The following is an 18,260-nucleotide window of genomic DNA, read 5'->3' as shown; positions in this document are numbered from 1 at the left end:
TTTTAGAACAAAACCAGAACCACAACAACTGAAAAAAATTAAATAAACATAGGAAAAAGTCACTTCTTATGATTATAAAGTCTTAGCAACAGCTCTTTCCTAGACTGCACTTGCATTCACTTCAGAAACGTTATCCCAATAATTTTTTAAATTGGAAAATTCTATTCTGTCTAAATTTAAAAGCAAAAGACTAAAGGTAACTAAAATTGTCATTATTAAAAGTTTTTGCTCGAGCATTTCATGAATCTGGCAGCAATTTAAATTATATGAAAATGCAGAAAATGTTTATTTCAAATAAAATATGTATAATTCATAACTTTTTGCAATATATGCTAGCTTAATACATGAAACTAATTGGAAAATATTAATCTTTCACATTTTTATCTCAAGTTACAAATCTGTGGGGTTTGGTTTTTTTATAATTTCACAATTTTTTAATTATTCTCTTCTCATCTATCACATCCTGACTGAAGGTTTCTCTTCCTCCTCTCCTGCCAGTCCCTTCCCCATACCTCCTCCTCCAACATCCAGTCCTTCTCCACTTCCCTTCAGAAAAAGGCAGGCCTCCAGGGGATATCAGCCAAGCAAGGCATCTCAAGATATAATAATGATGATGATGATGATGACGACGACGAGGAGGAGGAGGAGGAGGAGGAGGAGGAGGAGGAGGAGGAAGAGAAGAAGAAGAAGAAGAAGAAGAAGAAGAAGAAGAAGAAGAAGAAGAAGAAGAAGAAGAAGAAGAAGAAGAAGAAGAAGAAGAAGAAGAAGAAGTACCTCTCCATCTAATCTACATGGGAAGTAGAAAAAGACAAGATCTCCTGAGTAAATTGGAAGCATGGAGATCACGAGAAAGAGTAGAAAGGGAGTGGGGGGGAAGGAAGGGGAGCAGAGAAAAATAGACAGCTCAATAAAAATAATAAAAAAATAAAAAATAGGTACCTCTCAATGTATTAAGGCTAGATGAGGCAGCCCAGCAGGAGGAAAAGAGTCTCAAAAGCAGGCCAAAGAGTCAGAGACAGCCCCTGCTCCCACTATTAGGAGTCTCACAAGACGACCAAGCTTCATGTTCATAAATATCACTCCTGACACTGCCGGGAGCATCAGGAACCAGAGACTGATGGCCCAGAGACCTGGGATAGAACCAAACAAGACCAGAAAAGAAAAAAAGGGGGGGGGGGCAAATTTCACAGTTTTTAAACTTTCAAAGTTATCTATAATAAATTAGAAGCCCAACATAAAATAGCATAAAATCTCAAACTTACCTTGGCTTGTGACTCTTCTTTCTGTTAGCACTTTCAGAATTAGATTTCAAGAGTTCTTCATGATAAGTGGAAGATATTACTCCAAACTTATTGATCACAGGTGACTTGTGAACCGGCATAGTTACAGATCAGAAACCTGTAGAAAAATGCACATTCTCAATTAAAATACAATATAATACAAATTAACAAATCATGTGCAAAACTTATAGAATGTATCAAGAAGAAAACCAGGCATATGGGGGGGGGGTAATTTAAACTGACTTTTAGGGATCAAATCTAACACACCCAAACCCAATGTTTTCTATTACGTCACTATGCAAGCTTATCCATTCACATGATTTGTGTCTATTATAATGGAAGTCTTATTTGCAAAACCACTTCTGGAACAGCACAGCTGGCTAGGCAAGTGGGCTATCCATGGCCAGTGGGGTTTGCGTCCCTGTTCTGTGCTGGATTCGTCATGTAAGCAAGGAGAGCAGCCCTGTCCTGTGTCTAAGACGGGAGCAGCATGGAATACATCAGTTGTTCACAACAGAGACTAGCATATAGCAGGCTTTCTGCTAAATGCTGGTGACTGTCCGTCATGCTTACTGGGTTTTTTCAGAGACAATGTGTTAGCATCTGTTTATATTCCTGCCTTTTGATCATTTGGGTTATGCTTTCTCATCTATCCCTACTACCCATCTTTTGCTTCCTTTTGAAAAATACCTGAGTGTATTTTTATGGATGTATAAACAAATAGGGGACACTGTTTATGTTTAGTGGAATATCTAATGCAAAAATGAGAGTAAAGAAATAAGTCGATCACATTCATACTGAACTATTTTTCATTTCTAAGATAACTTCTAAGACAAATTCAAAAGCTAATCCTTCGTATCGTTTAATAGTTTGACAGAAAACAAAGTACACAAAAATAGAGTAACTGAAGGTATTCCTTCTAAAACCATGGACAGTTATAAACAAGAGGATGTTCTTAGGGTCTAACAAAAACAGAGTGGACAGTCAAATAAATGCTGCAAAGTCTCGGGACCACTCTGGAAGAAAGTCACAGAACGAGGGACTGTAGGAGAGAGGAGTTTAATTAAAACTGTGTCCTTTGGCTGAGAAGTGCAATCTGCTTGAGGCTGTTCTCAAAGAAGCCTGCAGACTAGGCTTCACTCGCCTCCAGCTCCGGTCCCATCATCTGCTTGTGCTTTTGGTTAGCCAAGTCAAATTGGAGCTGAAGGCACGGCACAGGATGGAGACGAATGGGAAGCGGCACTGAGGGGTGATGAGACAGTATCTGGCACAAAACGTCTCACAAACGTAAACTGTGGTCTTCTATTGCTATCGCTATATGGCAAGGCTTACTTCCAACCATCCACATCCTTTAGAACGCGGAAGCAAATTCCTAAGTCAGCAGACTTTGCGGAGCAACTTGGGGTGATGTCATCAAGAATGAGGTTCAATTTAGTGTAGAATACAAGCTACTCCAAGCAGAATTCATGTGTTAGGAGTATATTCTATTTAACAGCTACCAATATTAAAATTGGGCATTTCCACCTTCAAAGACACCCAGAAAAAAAAATTCAAATTCATATCAACACGAATATGATTTTCACAGACAGCCCACAAGCGGAAATAAGCAGCTGAGTTCATCTGATAAATCTAATAAGTGCTGCAAAGTTGACAAGGTTTTAACGTGATACAAAATTATTGCGATGGTACGTTCAAGTAACCTACGTAACGATTATCTCCCAAAGAAGGCAGGGCACGCCCCCTCCCGCCCCGGAAGCTCACGAGTTAGCCCATTGGTGGAATGTTGCATATACCCGAAACACACCTGAGATGCTCAAGCTAAAATATAATGTATTTAGGTTCATTAACACATGGACAGAAAAAGGTACAGGGGGAAAAAGTGTTCAAAGGGTGGCGTATCTGGAACTGCATTTTAGGTCTCAGCTTCACACAGCATTAATTGTGGTTTTAAGGTTTCAGGAAGCCAGTGCCTACTTGGTTTTCAGCACGGAAACGACTGTTCTAAGATCCTTCCATCGTGTCTGATGCCTCCGGAAAAGAGCAGATGGTCGTACCCTGGTGGAGGAGAAACATCACATTTTTGTTGAAAATTTGCAAATGCGACTGACCCTTGGTAATTCTGGAAATTGGATCCATCAGGCACTGGCTTATAAACTAGGTAAGCAATGTCGGCCTCTTTTTTAAGTGTTTCTTATCAAATTCTCAGTACAGCTACAAATGTGAAGGCACCAGTAGAGGAATTGCGAGTGTTTCTGTTCCTGTGTTTTCAACGGGACACTGTTGCATTACGTGGTATTTTGAGATTAGTTTTTCTTTCTAAGTTTTTTTCAATTAAAATACATTTTAATACTTTCTTTTTTCTTTCTTTCTTTTTTTTTTTTTTTTTTTTTTTTTTTTTTTTTTTTTTTTTTTGGTTTTTTGAGACAGGGTTTCTCTGCAGCTTTTTTAGAGCTTGTCCTGGAACTAGCTCTTGTAGACCAGGCTGGCCTCGAACTCACAGAGATCCACCTGCCTCTGCCTCCCGAGTGCTGGGATTAAAGGCGTGCGCCACCACCGCCTGGCTTCATTTTAATACTTTCAATGACTTTTAACTTACATAAAGTCTTGTTCTCATTTTGGCATAACCAGCAAAGCAAAATTTAAATATGATTTTAATAAATTTGTTCTGATTTACTCGTGACAAATAGACCTCACAGGACTATTTTTGTCAAGAAAACACAAAGCATTTGGGACCATAGCAAAAGTCATATATCAAATATGTTAGCGTGTTTTCAAATCAGAAGAATTTTTTTTTCCTTTTCAAACTTTGATTTTTAAGGGAATAGGGTCTTTGATACCACAGGCTGGACTTTAATTCATTGTGTAGTTGAGGTTGACCTTGTACTTTGGATCAGTGTGTCACCAGCCTGACTTCTGGCACTGGGGATGAATGAACCCATGCTTTGTGCCCACTAGGTAACACGCTACGAAAGTCTGTCTTGTATCATATCGAGTTGGATGTTTCTAAACTACCAAAACAAAAGTATGTTCTTTTTGAATACATACTGTGTAAGGAAGAAATAAATATACTCCTTAAATACCACCTACATTTAAAAAAACAAAAGTTCAAAGTTAAACGAATTTTGAAAGGAAGCATTAAGTTTAAAAGTCAGCAGGAGCCTTGAATCGTCGTCGTATCTCTTAAGGTGGCACTGTTACTTAGCCTTTTAAAATGCACTCAGTTTTGAAAGCAACCATTAAGGACTACATCAAAGCTGTTTCTGTGTAAAAGGTTGATTCTGCAACAGACATAAACTCACAAAATGCCTTCCAATAGCACCATGTTCTGATGTATTTAGCATTGGTTTACAATATAGGAACATGGTCATAGAAGAAATAAATCCAGTAAATGTCTTCATTGCAGCTTGATAAATGCACATATTGCTTACACTGGCAATTGTTGTACTACTTTGTAATTTTAACAGAAGAGCTAGTTAAAGGTAGAATTATTGGGGCCAGTGAGATTGCTCAGAAGGTAGAGGGACTTGCTGAAAAACCTGAAGATCTGAGTTGGATCCTCAGGTCCTACATGGTAGAAAGAGAGAATTAATTCTTGAAAGTTTTCCTCTGACTTCCACATGCATGCAATAGTGCACACGTGAAACACACACACACATACACACACACACACACACACACACCACACAGCATCATTCTAGAAAGGAGCTGATAAGTGAGGCAGATTAAGGTTTCATGCAACAGCCAAATTTATTCAGGACATCAGACTATTTATACTCTGAGGGTTAAGTAGAGTCATATATAAAATCTAAAATAATAACATCTAGTCGCACCACTACCAACATCCAGATAGAAACTATGTTCTTTCAGGATACCAGACAGCATTCATCAACAAAAAGAATTTCCACAAATGGAAGGAGGTATTCTTTTAATATAACCCTCTGTACAGTAAAAAAAAGAAGAGTCATGGGAATAAAGTGTACAATCACAAGGACAAGCCACACATGGCAGACAAGTAGGCGCATGGAGCAAAACTGATGGAGGAGTGTCTATGTGTTACTTTCATTTGTTAATAAAGAAACTGCCTTGGCCCTTTAAGAGACAAAATTAGGTAGGCGGAGTAGACAGAACAGAATTGTGGGAAGAAGGAGTTGGGCAGACACTTCAGGCAGTCGCCATATGCATTCGCCATGTTTCTCCTCTCTGAGATGGACGCAGGTTAAGACCTCTCCTGGTAAGCCACCCCTCGTGGTGCTATATAAATTACTAAATATGGGTTAAAGCAAGATATGAGAATCAATCAATAAAAAGCTACAGATAATGGGCCAGGAGCCAGGCAGTATTTAAAAGAATACAGTTTCCGTGTAATTATTTTGGGTAAAGCTAGCCGGGTGGCAGGACACAGCCCGCCGCTCCTTCTACACAAAACCATGCTTTTCCATAGAAGCACACAAACAATAATAGTAGCCAGTTGTAATGAATAATCTGAAGTAAAGTCCCAGCACTACATCTGAGCAGAGCGTGAGAGCTTAAGCCAGAACAACTCCTTGTTTCCGAGGAGACTCAAGTCACAAGCCTCTATTGTGTCTTGTTTTCTTAGAGATTTTCCTCACAAGCACTCAGAAATAATTCTCCTTGTACAACTTTTGGACCATGTTCTAACAATAAATAAATAGATATATTTTAAAAAATCAGTGGTGGCACACGCCTTTAATCCTAGCACTTGGAAGGCAGAGGCAGGTGGATCTCTGTGAGTTCGAGGTCAGCCTGGGTCTACAAGAGATAGTTTCAGGGCAGGCTCCAAAGCTACAGAAAAACCATGTCTCAAGAAACCAATAATAATAATTGTATGCAAGTAAAATTAGCAGTCGACTACCTAAAACTGAGAAAGATAGCATTTCTTTCTAGAGAAATTGTTAAAATTAAGACACCATCAATGACAAACTGTGATCTTGGAATGAATGAGATTCTGTCAGAGATGGGAAATGATTCAGACAAGCAAAGAACTGAACAAACATCTTTTTAAAATGAAGCCAGGTGACGTTAATCCTACAGTTTGATTTCTGACCTTGGCCAGCCATGTGGTTGGCTTTGAATTGCATTCCTCACCAAATGCATCATCTGGGCAAAGCTGTGGCTCATCTGCCATCTTCTCTCCCAGATATATGGAGGTATAATTGATGAACCTGTATGTATTTAGGGAATAGATCAAGACGCTGGGAGTAAATGCTGTGGAAAGATGACCATGTTAAACAAAATATGTATCCCCTCACATACAGATTGTTTATCTGTGTGGTGAACATATTTAATATTTACCTGTAGCACAAATAATAAAAACCCAGAGACAGATATTGGGGTTCAAGCTGAATCAAGTAAAGCAGCCAACCACTAGAGAGCTCTTACCTCTACAAAATCTTCAGACTGAAAAGAGAGCGAGTTCCTGTCTCATCCCGAGCCTTATATAGTCCTCTCTAGTGCTGGGATTAAAGGTGTGCACCACCACCACCCAGCTTCTGTGACTGACTAGTGTGACTCCTGTATGGCTGGCTAGTGCGACTAGCTTTGCACTCTGATCTTCAGGCAAGCTTTATTTGTTAGATCATAAACAAAACGCCACCATAATTACCTTAACACGTCTCATGTATGCATTGCTAACTATGGTCTCCATGTAGTACAATAAATCTGCGGACCTCTCCTCCAATGGAAATGCACGCCTTTGGTTAAGGGTTCCGTGTCTACCCTCGACCACAGCCTCAGTGAGCGTCATTCTACTCTCTGCATTTTGAGCTTGATATTTTGAGTCTACCCATAAATAAGACCATGCAGTATTTACCTTTTTGTGTATGGTTTATTTCACTTAACAAAGCATCTTTCCGGTCCACCCATTTTGTCACAAATAAGTGCTTTTTTTTCTTCTTTTTTCAGACTGATTTATTATTCACACCTATATGCTGTATTTTCTTTCTCTGCTGATTCATCAACAGACGTTTGTGCTGACTGTGTATCTCGACTCTCAGGCTGCAATAAATACCCTTTCACACCGTTTCCATCTTCTTTGACTGCATTAGAAAAGGGTAGTCATCAGCCTTTATTCCTTCCATAGCAACCTCTTATTTTTTTCTGTACTTGCTATCTAAATTTCTAACTTTTGAAACACTGAACAAGAAACATACCCAAGCTCACCTACATTTATGATATACAGAATGGATATTGTCGTGCACCTCTGATTTGTGGCAATTTGGCTGTGTGGTGATAGTAAACTAAAACAGAAATTTATCACCTATCAAAATAATATCCAAGCATAGAGGTTTATAAATACAGAATCAATGTATTTTTTAGATGTTAATTTTAGTTTTGATATAATTTCATAAGAGAACTTATAGAAACTTACTACTATTGAAACATTTCTGTTATGCCTGTCATGATTCCTATTTGAAATTCATTTTACAATGATTATTATTAAAACAAAATGTGTTGATAACAATATACTAATTTAGTCCATGCAAAGAATACTAAGAAATTAAGAAACTTTTGTGGTTTTTTTTTTCTGAGACATGGTGTGAATCTATGGCTGTCCTGGAACTCACTATGTCGATGAGGCTGACCTCAAACTCATAGAGATCCACCTGCTTCTGTTTCTCTGAGTGCTGGGATTAAAAACATATACCACCACCAACCAGTGAAATTAAGAATTTTTAAGATATATTATAAAATATAAGAGCATTATGTCCATTACTTGTCAGAAGCATTTGTCACAAGCTATTGTGGGCCATGATGTAATTACAGCTTATGGCAATTGAAAATTCAAATGTCAACCTACCAGAGATATTATTCTCAGATGGAGGAACTCTATCTAGCAAGGCTTGCAGGACCACTGACTCTGAAAACCTGTTGTCTGTGTCTGTAATTTCTCTCATGAGTCACTTCATTTCTTCCCTAAGAACAGTTTTGAGTGTTTCTTCAGTGCTTGTGTGTTTATCTTGTTAAAACATCCCATCGACTGGGCACACGTATATCTGCGGATAGTCAAGAAAATGACTTCTCTCTACACAGGGTTTTCCACATTAGTGAGAAACTTAGAAGCCTGTTCTCTATCATTAGCCTTCCTGACAAAGCAAGTTGGTCAGACGTGATGTGTCCTTCTGGACAGATCACAAACAGAACTTTCACAGATTTTACTTATGAAATTGCAGGTGTCTGACCTGGTAGGATCTAAGCCCTTCAAAGGATTAAGGGTAAATTAGCACAATATTGCAGGTATCTGGCCTTGTTATATCATAGTCCTTCAAGAGATCAATGGCACCTATGCTGTGCTAAGCTTCTTTCACTGGCACCTCCCTGCTCTGACTCAAAATAGCAATTAACACTTTGTACCAGCTTTTGATGCAAGATTTTAGATTCAGTAGACCAACTGTGTTTAGGGCCTGAGATTCAGGTGATAAGAAAGGCTGCTAACTGACTAACCATGTCAGATATTAATAATCACACTTAAGACATGTAAAACAGTACATGTATTCTTTTCCTCTCCCTTAGATTTCTCATTGGTTTCTTTCCTTTGTAACCTTTGTAGCTGTCCCTTTAAGAGACAAGCTAACTTTTACAACCCGCAGCTGCTGTCAGTCACCAATTAAGCTGACCAAGTCTTTGCCTTGCAGGGTTTTTTTTTTATTACTAATGAGTTGGGAAATTGTAATGGAAGAGAAATAAGTTGAAGAAGAGGAAAGAATGTAGAAGGATAAAGAATGTAGGAAAATGAAGAAGGAGGAGGAGGATATGGAGAAGAGAAAAAAGAGAATGTAAAATAATTGGGACAAGAGAATTGGAACAAAGATTTCTAACAGAGAATTGGAATTAGAACTGAAACAGAATTAGAACTAAGAAACCATAGACAATTAGGACAATAAAACTAGAATTAAACAGAACAACCAAAGAGCATGACTCGAACAGCACGTGTGTGAGTTCATTCCATAAAGAAAGTTTCTAGGTTCCCTTCGCTACACTGTGGCCTCCGACCTGAACTCTGGGAGGTAGTTTTGTGAGCTGGACTCACAAGCTGTATATAATTACTTCTTGTTCTGTGTTAGTTACTCTTCTCACTGCTGTGATACCATGCCTTACAAAGTTACGTAAGGAAAACTGATTTCTTTTGGCTCACAGTTTGAGGGTACGCAGCATAGTGTGGCTATCACGGCAGCAGGAGTGTGAGGCAGCTGGCTATACCACATTGACATTAGAGAGCAGGAGAGACAAACACTGTAGCTCCACTCCCCTTTGCCTTTAGTTACTGTCTGGTACTTCAGTCCATGAAATGGTGTTGCCTACATTTACAATAGATCTTCCCACTTCAATTACCCTCCCTAGAAAATCCACACAGACATGCCCAGGGTCTGGTAATCATGCTGTTTCTAAATCTCATTGGCAATCACTATTAAACCGTGAAGGTCCTTTGTCACATTAAGAAGGTGGATGTTTAAATTCACAATGTTTGTGCTATGTGTACATATGGGGTTCTTGTTTAATAATGGTTTTCTATTTTGAGAGCAGCCTTAAGCTCACAAAAAAATGAGAAGAAAATACAGAATCTGATATGCAGCCTTCTTCCATACTTGTACAGCCCACCCCATTCTCCATATCCCTGTAAGGTGAGTATATTAGTTACACCTGCTGAATCTACATCGAGGCATCATTGATTACATTCAAGTCACTCATGTACATTTTACAGATCTGGACTTATTTATGATGATAGCCATCTGTCCCAGTACCACACCAAAGTGTTTCCACTCTGTCCTCCCTGCCCAGCCTGTTCATCCATTCTTCTCTCACACCCTTTCACCTCTACAACTAAGATGAGATTTCACCTTGTACAACTGGAATTGTACAGAAAAGTCTGTTCAGATTTGCCTCTTTCAGTTGGTAGTTTTCAGCCAAGGTTCTTCTTCATCTTTTTTTTTCCCCACGCCATGAGAGGGCGTGGGCAGGCACACTCGGGACACAGACTGCACACGGCCGCTCTGTGATGGAATCGGGACAGACAGCCCATGCCGCTCTGTGATCAGACTCGGGATTCGAACTCAGGACCTCGGGATTCGCAAGCGCCACGCTTAACAGGCTGAGCCACCGCTCAGCTCACTTCTTCTTCATCTTTTCATGGCATATGATAGCACTTTGCTTTTTTAGCGATGGATAATCTTCCACTATATGGATGTATAAGTTGTTCTATTTATGTACTGAAAAGCATCTTCAAGGCTCCCAGTATTTTTTTAATTAGAAATAAGGCTGTTACGGCACATTGTGTAGGTTCTTCCACAGGCTTACATTTGAAAATCATATAGGTAAATATAAATACCAAAGCGTGTGGCTACTGGATCATAAGTGTACAGTGTATTTTGTTGTATAAGAAACTTCTAAGTTATCTTCAGGTATAACTGTATTATTTTTATTTCCCAATCAGTTGATTAGAGTCCTTGTTGTTCATAGTTTCCACAGTTTTTACATTGTCGGTGTCTTAGTTCTGGTTGTTCTGATAAGTGTTAGTGCATTCATTGTTTTAATTTGTATTTCCATGATTGCATGTCACTGGGTTGTCTTCATGCTTTATCTGTTGGATATTGGATACCTATTGCATATACGTATCCTCTTTAGTGAGGTGTCTGTGAAGGGTTTTGTCCCATTTCATAATTAATTGTGCATTCTCTTAATATTTAATCAAAAGACTTCTTTGTATGTGTCTCATAGCATCCCTTATTGAATGTAACTTTTGGAAATATTTTCTTCTAGTCCGTGCTTGTCTCCTCTTGCAGAGTAGGATCTAAAAGTCATTGCCATACTCAGGGTTGTATATATTTTCTTCTGCACATAAACTAAGTGATGAAACTTATGTCCCCAATCACTTTTTTTAAATGCATTACTTAAACAATAATTTAGACAAGCACATTTATGCTAAAATGAACACACTGGCATTATCCTAGTTCCCATATGCAGAGCAGGGTCCTCCAAAGGTCACAGGAGTGTAGGGAAAGATGAAAGAGAGAAAACAGATTCATCTGGAGAGTTTTCAAAATCAACTCAGCTGATCTGCTTTACCTCGAAGGTTGGAGAATAAAGAGGTAAGGAAAGCAGGAAGAGGGAACAGGGGGCAGAGAGCAGGGGTAGCTTCAAACTATGCAAATTCTGGCCTCATCTAGCTTCTGCAAGAAAGTGGCAGAAACCGGAAAGGGTGTGCAACAGCTTATCAGAGTAGAGGATGACAGAATGCTGTCCTTCATTGACTGGAAAGGGCTTCTGGTCTGGCAGTTTCTCAGGCAAGGGAAATTATTCTAAATATTGGATTCATTCAATGGGTAGAACCCCAGTGATTCCTATAAGGACTGGAAATCAGAAAGTAGTATAAAGGACCCACATCTCACATCTCTGTCCCCTGTGCTGTCCTCAGTAGGAGGATCGGGAAAGCAGTCAGATGCCAAGGAGCCTGGGGACCTGGCTCCTGTACCCCTCTTTCCAACTGTCATCAAAATTTCAGTTTACTTGTAAAATGGATGGAACTATGTAGTGAGAGTTATGTGTAGATTCAATAAGTTGAAATACTTAGAATGTATGACAACATGCATGTATGTTTGCATGTATGTGTACATGCATGCATGTGTATATGTTATGTATATATGCATGTGTGTATGTGTGTGTATGTATTGTGAATATTTGTATGTGTGTATATATGTGTGTACGCATGAAAGGTACAACAGACAACAAGAAAAGGTGAAAAGAAATCATCCGCAAAAGTATAGACAATGTTTTGAACAACACGGTACACTTGAAATGGGACTATATGGAATACATTTAACCATTAGAGGGTGTACATTCTCTCCAAGTACAGTTTCTAAAACGTTGATCACATTTTATTCCACAGCGAAGGCTTTAACAACTGCAGAGTAGGGACTCTACAGAGTAATTAGATTCCTTGACATCAAAATACAACTAAATTAGAAATAGTCCAAAAAAATAAATTAGCCCTCCATGTATAAGGAAATAAACATTATAAATCATATGTAGATCAAAAATTAAATACTAGCAAGACTTCTAGAGTACTTAGAGCTAAATAGCAAAATCATCACATGTAACACATTGATGTGTGGCGGTTGGCACTGCAGAAGAAGTATCAGAAAAGTCAGATAAGATTATGGAGTATTGCCGGGTGGTGGTGGTGCAGGCCTTTAATCCCAGCACTCGGGAGGCAGAGGCAGGTGGATTTCTGTGAGTTCGAGGCCAGCCTGGTCTACAAGAGCTAGTTCCAGGACAGGCTCCAAAGCCACAGAGAAACCCTGTCTCAAAAAATCAAAAAAAAAAAAAAGAAAAGATTATGGAGTATGGTTGAGGGGAAAGGTCGGACTAATTTGTCTGTACTTGGAGGGAGGTGTGTGGAATGAGAAATTGCAGGTAGCAGAGACACGAAAGAAACAGACATAGGATAGATTCAGGAGGACTGCCAGTGAATACTGCAGCCTCAAGTTTATTTTTCATAGTCCTTTTATCTCCCAAGCCAAAGGGGAGGGCTAAAAGACTTTTCATCATGATACAAGGAGCAAACAAGAGTTCCAATCATTGAGGAGCAAAACATTCAGCAGCTACACCTTAGGCCAAAACATCTTGTTGTTTGACCTTGAAGGAGCAACAATAAGCTCGAACTCTCTAACCTTATGTCAAGATGGAGCGGAGCCACATCTATGGGCTCCCACAAGAGATGGCTCAGAGGTTAAGAGCACTACCTGCTCTTCCAAAGGTCCTGAGTTCAATTCCCAGCAACCACATGGTGGCTCACAACCATCCATAGTGGAATCTGATGCCTTCTTCTGGCACAAAGTCATATATGCAGATAGAGAACTCACATACATAAAATAAACAAATAAATCTTTTTAAAAAAATAAATAAAGGATGAAAAATAGCAAAATGTAGCCCAGAAAAGTAGAGATTGAGAGAATTTTAAACAACAAACATAAATGATACATTAAAATTTTGGGGGGAGAGAATTTTTTAAAAGCCAAAGACACTCAAAATAATATTCTTTAGGAAAATTAAGACTTAAACCATAGTGGAATTCTTTCTCTAACTACAACAGCTAGCTGTAAAGACAGTGCCACCTAACACACCTTGCAAGGCGTGGAACACCGGAACTTTCCTACAGCTTGCCAATGGGAGTGGAAATAAGCTTTAAACTCATAGGAAACTGACTTGTGTGACATGACACCATGATCCAGAAAACTCATCTCAAAAGAAATGAAAACCTTGTCACAAAAGCACTGAACAACAGCGTGTGTAGCAGGGCGATTCGTCACAGGTCATCGGGAGAATGAAGAAAGAACTGGGTCTAGATAACGGCGTTGTCCTCGCTGGTAATAAACTCGTGCTGCATAAGCAGCGAAGCGTGGATCTTACAAGCACTGCACTGACAGACGCCCATCATGACGGTCTACCACTGCCCTGGTTCCTTTCTAGTGCTGTGACACAAACACCCTGCAAAAGCTTCTAGGGGTGAAGAGCTCACAATTCCAGGTTACTGCCCATTGCTGTTGTGAGACACAAAACCCTTGCTCTGTGATAACAGATTCAAAAAAAAATGGTAAACACCAGTAGTTTTGATTTGACACATCAGCCAGTGGAGAAGTGGGCACGAGCCCAGACGAAAGGCAAAACCGGTAGATATGGCCATTTGGTGTAAAATGGTTGGTGGTGGCAGCACTCACTCACCTAGCACAGCCCCTGCCCAAATGTCCCACCCTCCTGGGGCTCCAGGCCCCTCCCTTTTCTGCGGAGTGCCTCTTCAACTCTAAGCTGATGCATTGGTAGCCACCATCTTCTCCCCTGGAGCAGGGGAGACCTAATAAAAGTAGGGAAAGGATCCAACAGGGGCTTGAAGGGTTGGGAGCAGTGAGACCCCAGATCTTGAATTTCTTGTAATCCCCTGATCTGAATGCCTACAGCTGCTCTGAGCACGAGACCTTCAGGAGTTCCTGATGGCAGGAGAGTGGTTTCTGGTGGGTTTGGCTGGGGCATGGCTATCTCTATATAATCTGCCCCTGAACACAATAAAGGGGGCATTCTTGGGGAATTCAAGGATGACCCCTGTCGCTGTCTCTCTGTCTGTGTGTGTCTGTGTATTTTAACCTCCAGCCCCTTGCCCGAATCTCGTGAACTGGGTGCCAGCGCACCGAATGCAGACACGGGGGTGCAGTGCACGGCACTTGAAGTGTGCATCGTAGACGTAAAGGAAGTACAAAACAATATGTGCTGGACACACAAAGTCCGCCAACTGTGCTTTATAACTAACACACGCATTTAATTTTACAAAATAAGCAACTTTCAAGGCATATTAAGTATAACCACAATTAATATGAAATAGCAATATTCGTATTATTAAAATAAATGTTTTAAATAAAGATGATTTAGGAAGACTTGAATGATATGGATAAAAAATGATTAAAATTTAAACAGCAACTTCTTACATTTATGTCCTATCAATCACTTATTAACTTATTCACACAAATGCATATGAACTGATAGCAAGATGATAAAACCTTGCTCTGATATACTTACTTAATATCTTAAAATGCTTCTCCTCACCATAGGAAACCGTTTAGCTTTATGCAAGCTGCTCATGAGATAAATGGCTTACGAATGAACTGCAGAAATGAACGTAATAGTCCATGAATCTCTTATATAGGGCATATGTTGTGTGACAGTATATTTTATTTATTTTCAATGATCAGTATACAATATTAAATAAAGAAACATGCATATGTGAACCAGAAATAAAAATTACTTTTAATAAGATTGTATTCAGCACTACCAAAGAGCGTCCATGTTGTTCACTCTAAGAAATTGTCATTAGGAAAGTCCATTTGGTGGACAAAGTAAAATTGTTAATGGCGTTTGAGAGAAGGAAAAATGATTAAAATATGGCACCTTCTCGTAACAAATTATAACCTAGTGAAAAGGAGAGACCCGTATGGCAATGTGGCCACACTTGACAATGCTGACTCCACGATCACACTGCAGGCAGTGCTAAGGGAAAAACTGACCAAGAAAATTTTTTTAAAAAAAGCCACCACTACATTCTGCAAATGTACACCACCAACTAGAGAGTTGCCTATTTTGAATTCTTCCTTACGCCTTTCTCTTAGATGATTTGTCTGTTTTGGTACTGAATTCTGTAAATGTAAATATCGTTATTTAATGAACAAAATACCTAGAATGTGGAACAAAACTGATAACTCTGTCTGCAGCTACCCGGTATTCATGGAGGCCTTTTTAGCAATTCTCACTTTTGTCATTTGGCCAAGCCTACAACGGTCTTAAAGCCATTCCTTAAAAAGCAGAGGAGCCACTGAAGAAAAGAGATCGGTCAAAGACATGACGATGAAAGAGGCCCTGAACTGAAGACACACAAAGTGTGGGTTTGAAAGGATCAAGCATAAGAGGCAAACTTCAAAGAATTGAGTGCAAACGACCAATGAACAGTTGGAAGAATACAACTGTCCAAATAGAGAAATGGCGGGATGGTGGTTCTCTATGAAGCCGGGGCCCTGGCTATAGAAAGGTAAGAAGCTGCATGTGGTAGAATATCTGAATGTCTCTGTGAGAAGAAAAAAAGTCTGATTGACAAGGACATGGGTGAGTCCATAGGCCCTGTTTCTGAGCTCTAGAAAGTAGCGTAACTAAAGGAAGGAAAGCCTCAAGTGTTCAGGCCATTGAACACTAGTTGGCTAGTCTAGAACCACAGTAGTGCAGGGTCAATGTGATGGCGATTAGAAAAGGCTTCCATGTGTACATAGGATCCCCAGCTTAGCTGTAGATCAACAGCAAAAATAGTACAAATAACCATAGACGCCCTGCTTCCTAGCAATGACCTCTGCATAGTGACGTGAGACCCTGTAGACAACCTGGGAGAGAAGAAAGCTGTCATCTTTGGTCTTGACAGACAAGCTCTCTAGAGACACCCTGTAAAAAGCAGCGTTATTAATATGCTTCCTCACCATGAGTGCTTGCTAATCTTTCTTGTCCGTTTGACTAGGTTAGAGCCGCTTGGTAGGCACTGATAGGAGCATCTGTGAAGTCATTTCCGTCGTAGGGAAACTAAAGAGGGAAGCCCCGCCCTGCAGATCTTAGGCAAGAGGGGAGATGGGAGGATACCACACCTCTCTCTGCTCCCTGACTATGAACGCCAAGCTATAGCCACATGTACCCTCCTGCCATGCCTTCCCTGCAGCCTCTCCAACTGTGAGCCAAAAGAAGCACTTCCTTCTTTAAAGGCACTTCCATCGCGCATTTTGTCACAGCGATGAGGTTAGTAACAAGCACATATCAATATGCAAATTCATTGTAACATCAGCAGCAATGACATTTATGTTAAATAAATAAAAAGCGTAAATGTCCCCTGACCTGTAAATTAGCAGCAGTTAAGCGAGGCTCAAGAATCCAAGAACAGGACCAGTGAGACAGCTCTTGTCAGTAAAGTGTTTGCTTGTAGAAGCACAAGGAGGCTGATTTGATGCCCCACCTCCCACCCTCAAATTCATGTCAAAAAGTTTAGCATGATGTTTATGCTGTTGTTTCAGTGCTGGGTAGGTGGAGACAGGTGAATCTTCAGGGCTCATCAACCAGCCGCACAGCCTTCTGGCCTAGAGAGCTCCGGGCTAGTGGTAAACCCCTTCTCAAGAGCCCAGTCCCAGTGGGAAATATTTACAAGATACTACTGCACCTGAGGCTTGAGGAACACTGGAGCGGAGAAGGCAGAAAGAATGTAAGAGCTAGACAATCAGGAAGTTTGTTTTAAGATTATGTCTCTTCGTGACATCAGAAGCTATACCCATACAGTCTCACATACATGACTGCCTGGGCGTTAGCTGAAAAGGACAACAGACATGCAAAGTGCATGGGGGAAACTCAGAAGGAATCAACACCACACAAAGAACTGCAGGCAACTGAGGAAGGCTGAAAGTCGGAGAAACAGTCTTCTCAGGGAAGAGCACGGCAAATGGTTAGCCAGTACCAAACGATTAACTCAGAAAACACATACAGATAACATTACACAGATGCAGCAAGTTATACTTAGAATATAGGTGTATTTAGGATATAGATAAGTATATATGTGTGTGTATATAACATGTATGTGTATATGTATGCATGTAACAAAAAATAATGAAAAAAGAGGATATGAATTTGAAAGAAGGCAGGAAGGGGTATATGCGGGATTTGGAGGAAGGAAAATGATATAATCATATTATATAATTTCAAAAGCAAAAGAAAAATAAATCACAGACAGGTAGAAAGATACAGAACCTAAGGACTAGCCCTTGAGGTTGACCTCTGTCCTACATGTGCACACTCATACGTACATGCACTCGTGCACATACAACTGAAAAGAGCTTCAGGAGGTCCCTGAAACAGAACAGATTTATTCGCCCCCTCCTTCCACAGGAGTAAGAGTAAAGACTGTTGAGAGTCACTCTCAGACAAGCCAAGCAGACGCAGCAGCAGAAACTGGTCCACCTGCCCAGAAGAAGTTTAGACCAACCGAGGCACCCGGAAAGGACACTGTCACCTGTTGAGCTGCCTTCAGGCCATGCAGTGTGCTCAGGTTCCCAGCTTTGTGAGCTGTCACTCGTTCTCGAGTGGGCTTTGGTGATGCAACTGTCTGGGAGTCATTTCTGCTCCTGTAAGTATCCAACCCCAATAAAATTCATTGGTTCCTCAAGTTGGACTTTAGTGACATCAGTACTTAGGTCTGCCATGGGCTTCCTGTCTCAAGTTGGACTTTGGTGACATATGTACTTAAGTCTGCCATGGGCTTCCTGTCTGAGCTAAGTAAATGTGTGCTGCATCTCCCCATGGAAAATTTCATTACACAAGTGTATCCTCATGGACATACACACACAGAGAGACAGACAGAAAGACTGACAGACAGACACACATACACACACAAGTCCAAGAAGT

At 40.2% G+C, this 18,260-nt stretch overlaps 1 protein-coding gene across 1 annotated transcript in view; it reads right to left on the bottom strand.

Annotated features, from left to right (window-relative positions):
- The window catches only part of Tmem232 (transmembrane protein 232), a 237,768-nt gene extending 236,387 nt beyond the window's left edge, over positions 1 to 1,381 (bottom strand). Inside the window, exon 1 of the mRNA XM_038341007.2 lies at positions 1,263 to 1,381. Within this exon, the coding sequence (XP_038196935.2) occupies positions 1,263 to 1,381 (119 nt within the window). The remainder of the gene's footprint in view (positions 1 to 1,262) is intronic.
- Between the last annotated feature and the right edge of the window lie 16,879 nt (positions 1,382 to 18,260).

The sequence above is a fragment of the Arvicola amphibius genome, chromosome 8, assembly GCF_903992535.2.
Source record: "Arvicola amphibius chromosome 8, mArvAmp1.2, whole genome shotgun sequence".
In the NCBI taxonomy this organism is placed as follows: Eukaryota; Metazoa; Chordata; class Mammalia; order Rodentia; family Cricetidae; genus Arvicola; species Arvicola amphibius.
Note: the sequence above shows the minus strand (reverse complement) of the source record. Positions and strands in the feature narration are given on the sequence as shown.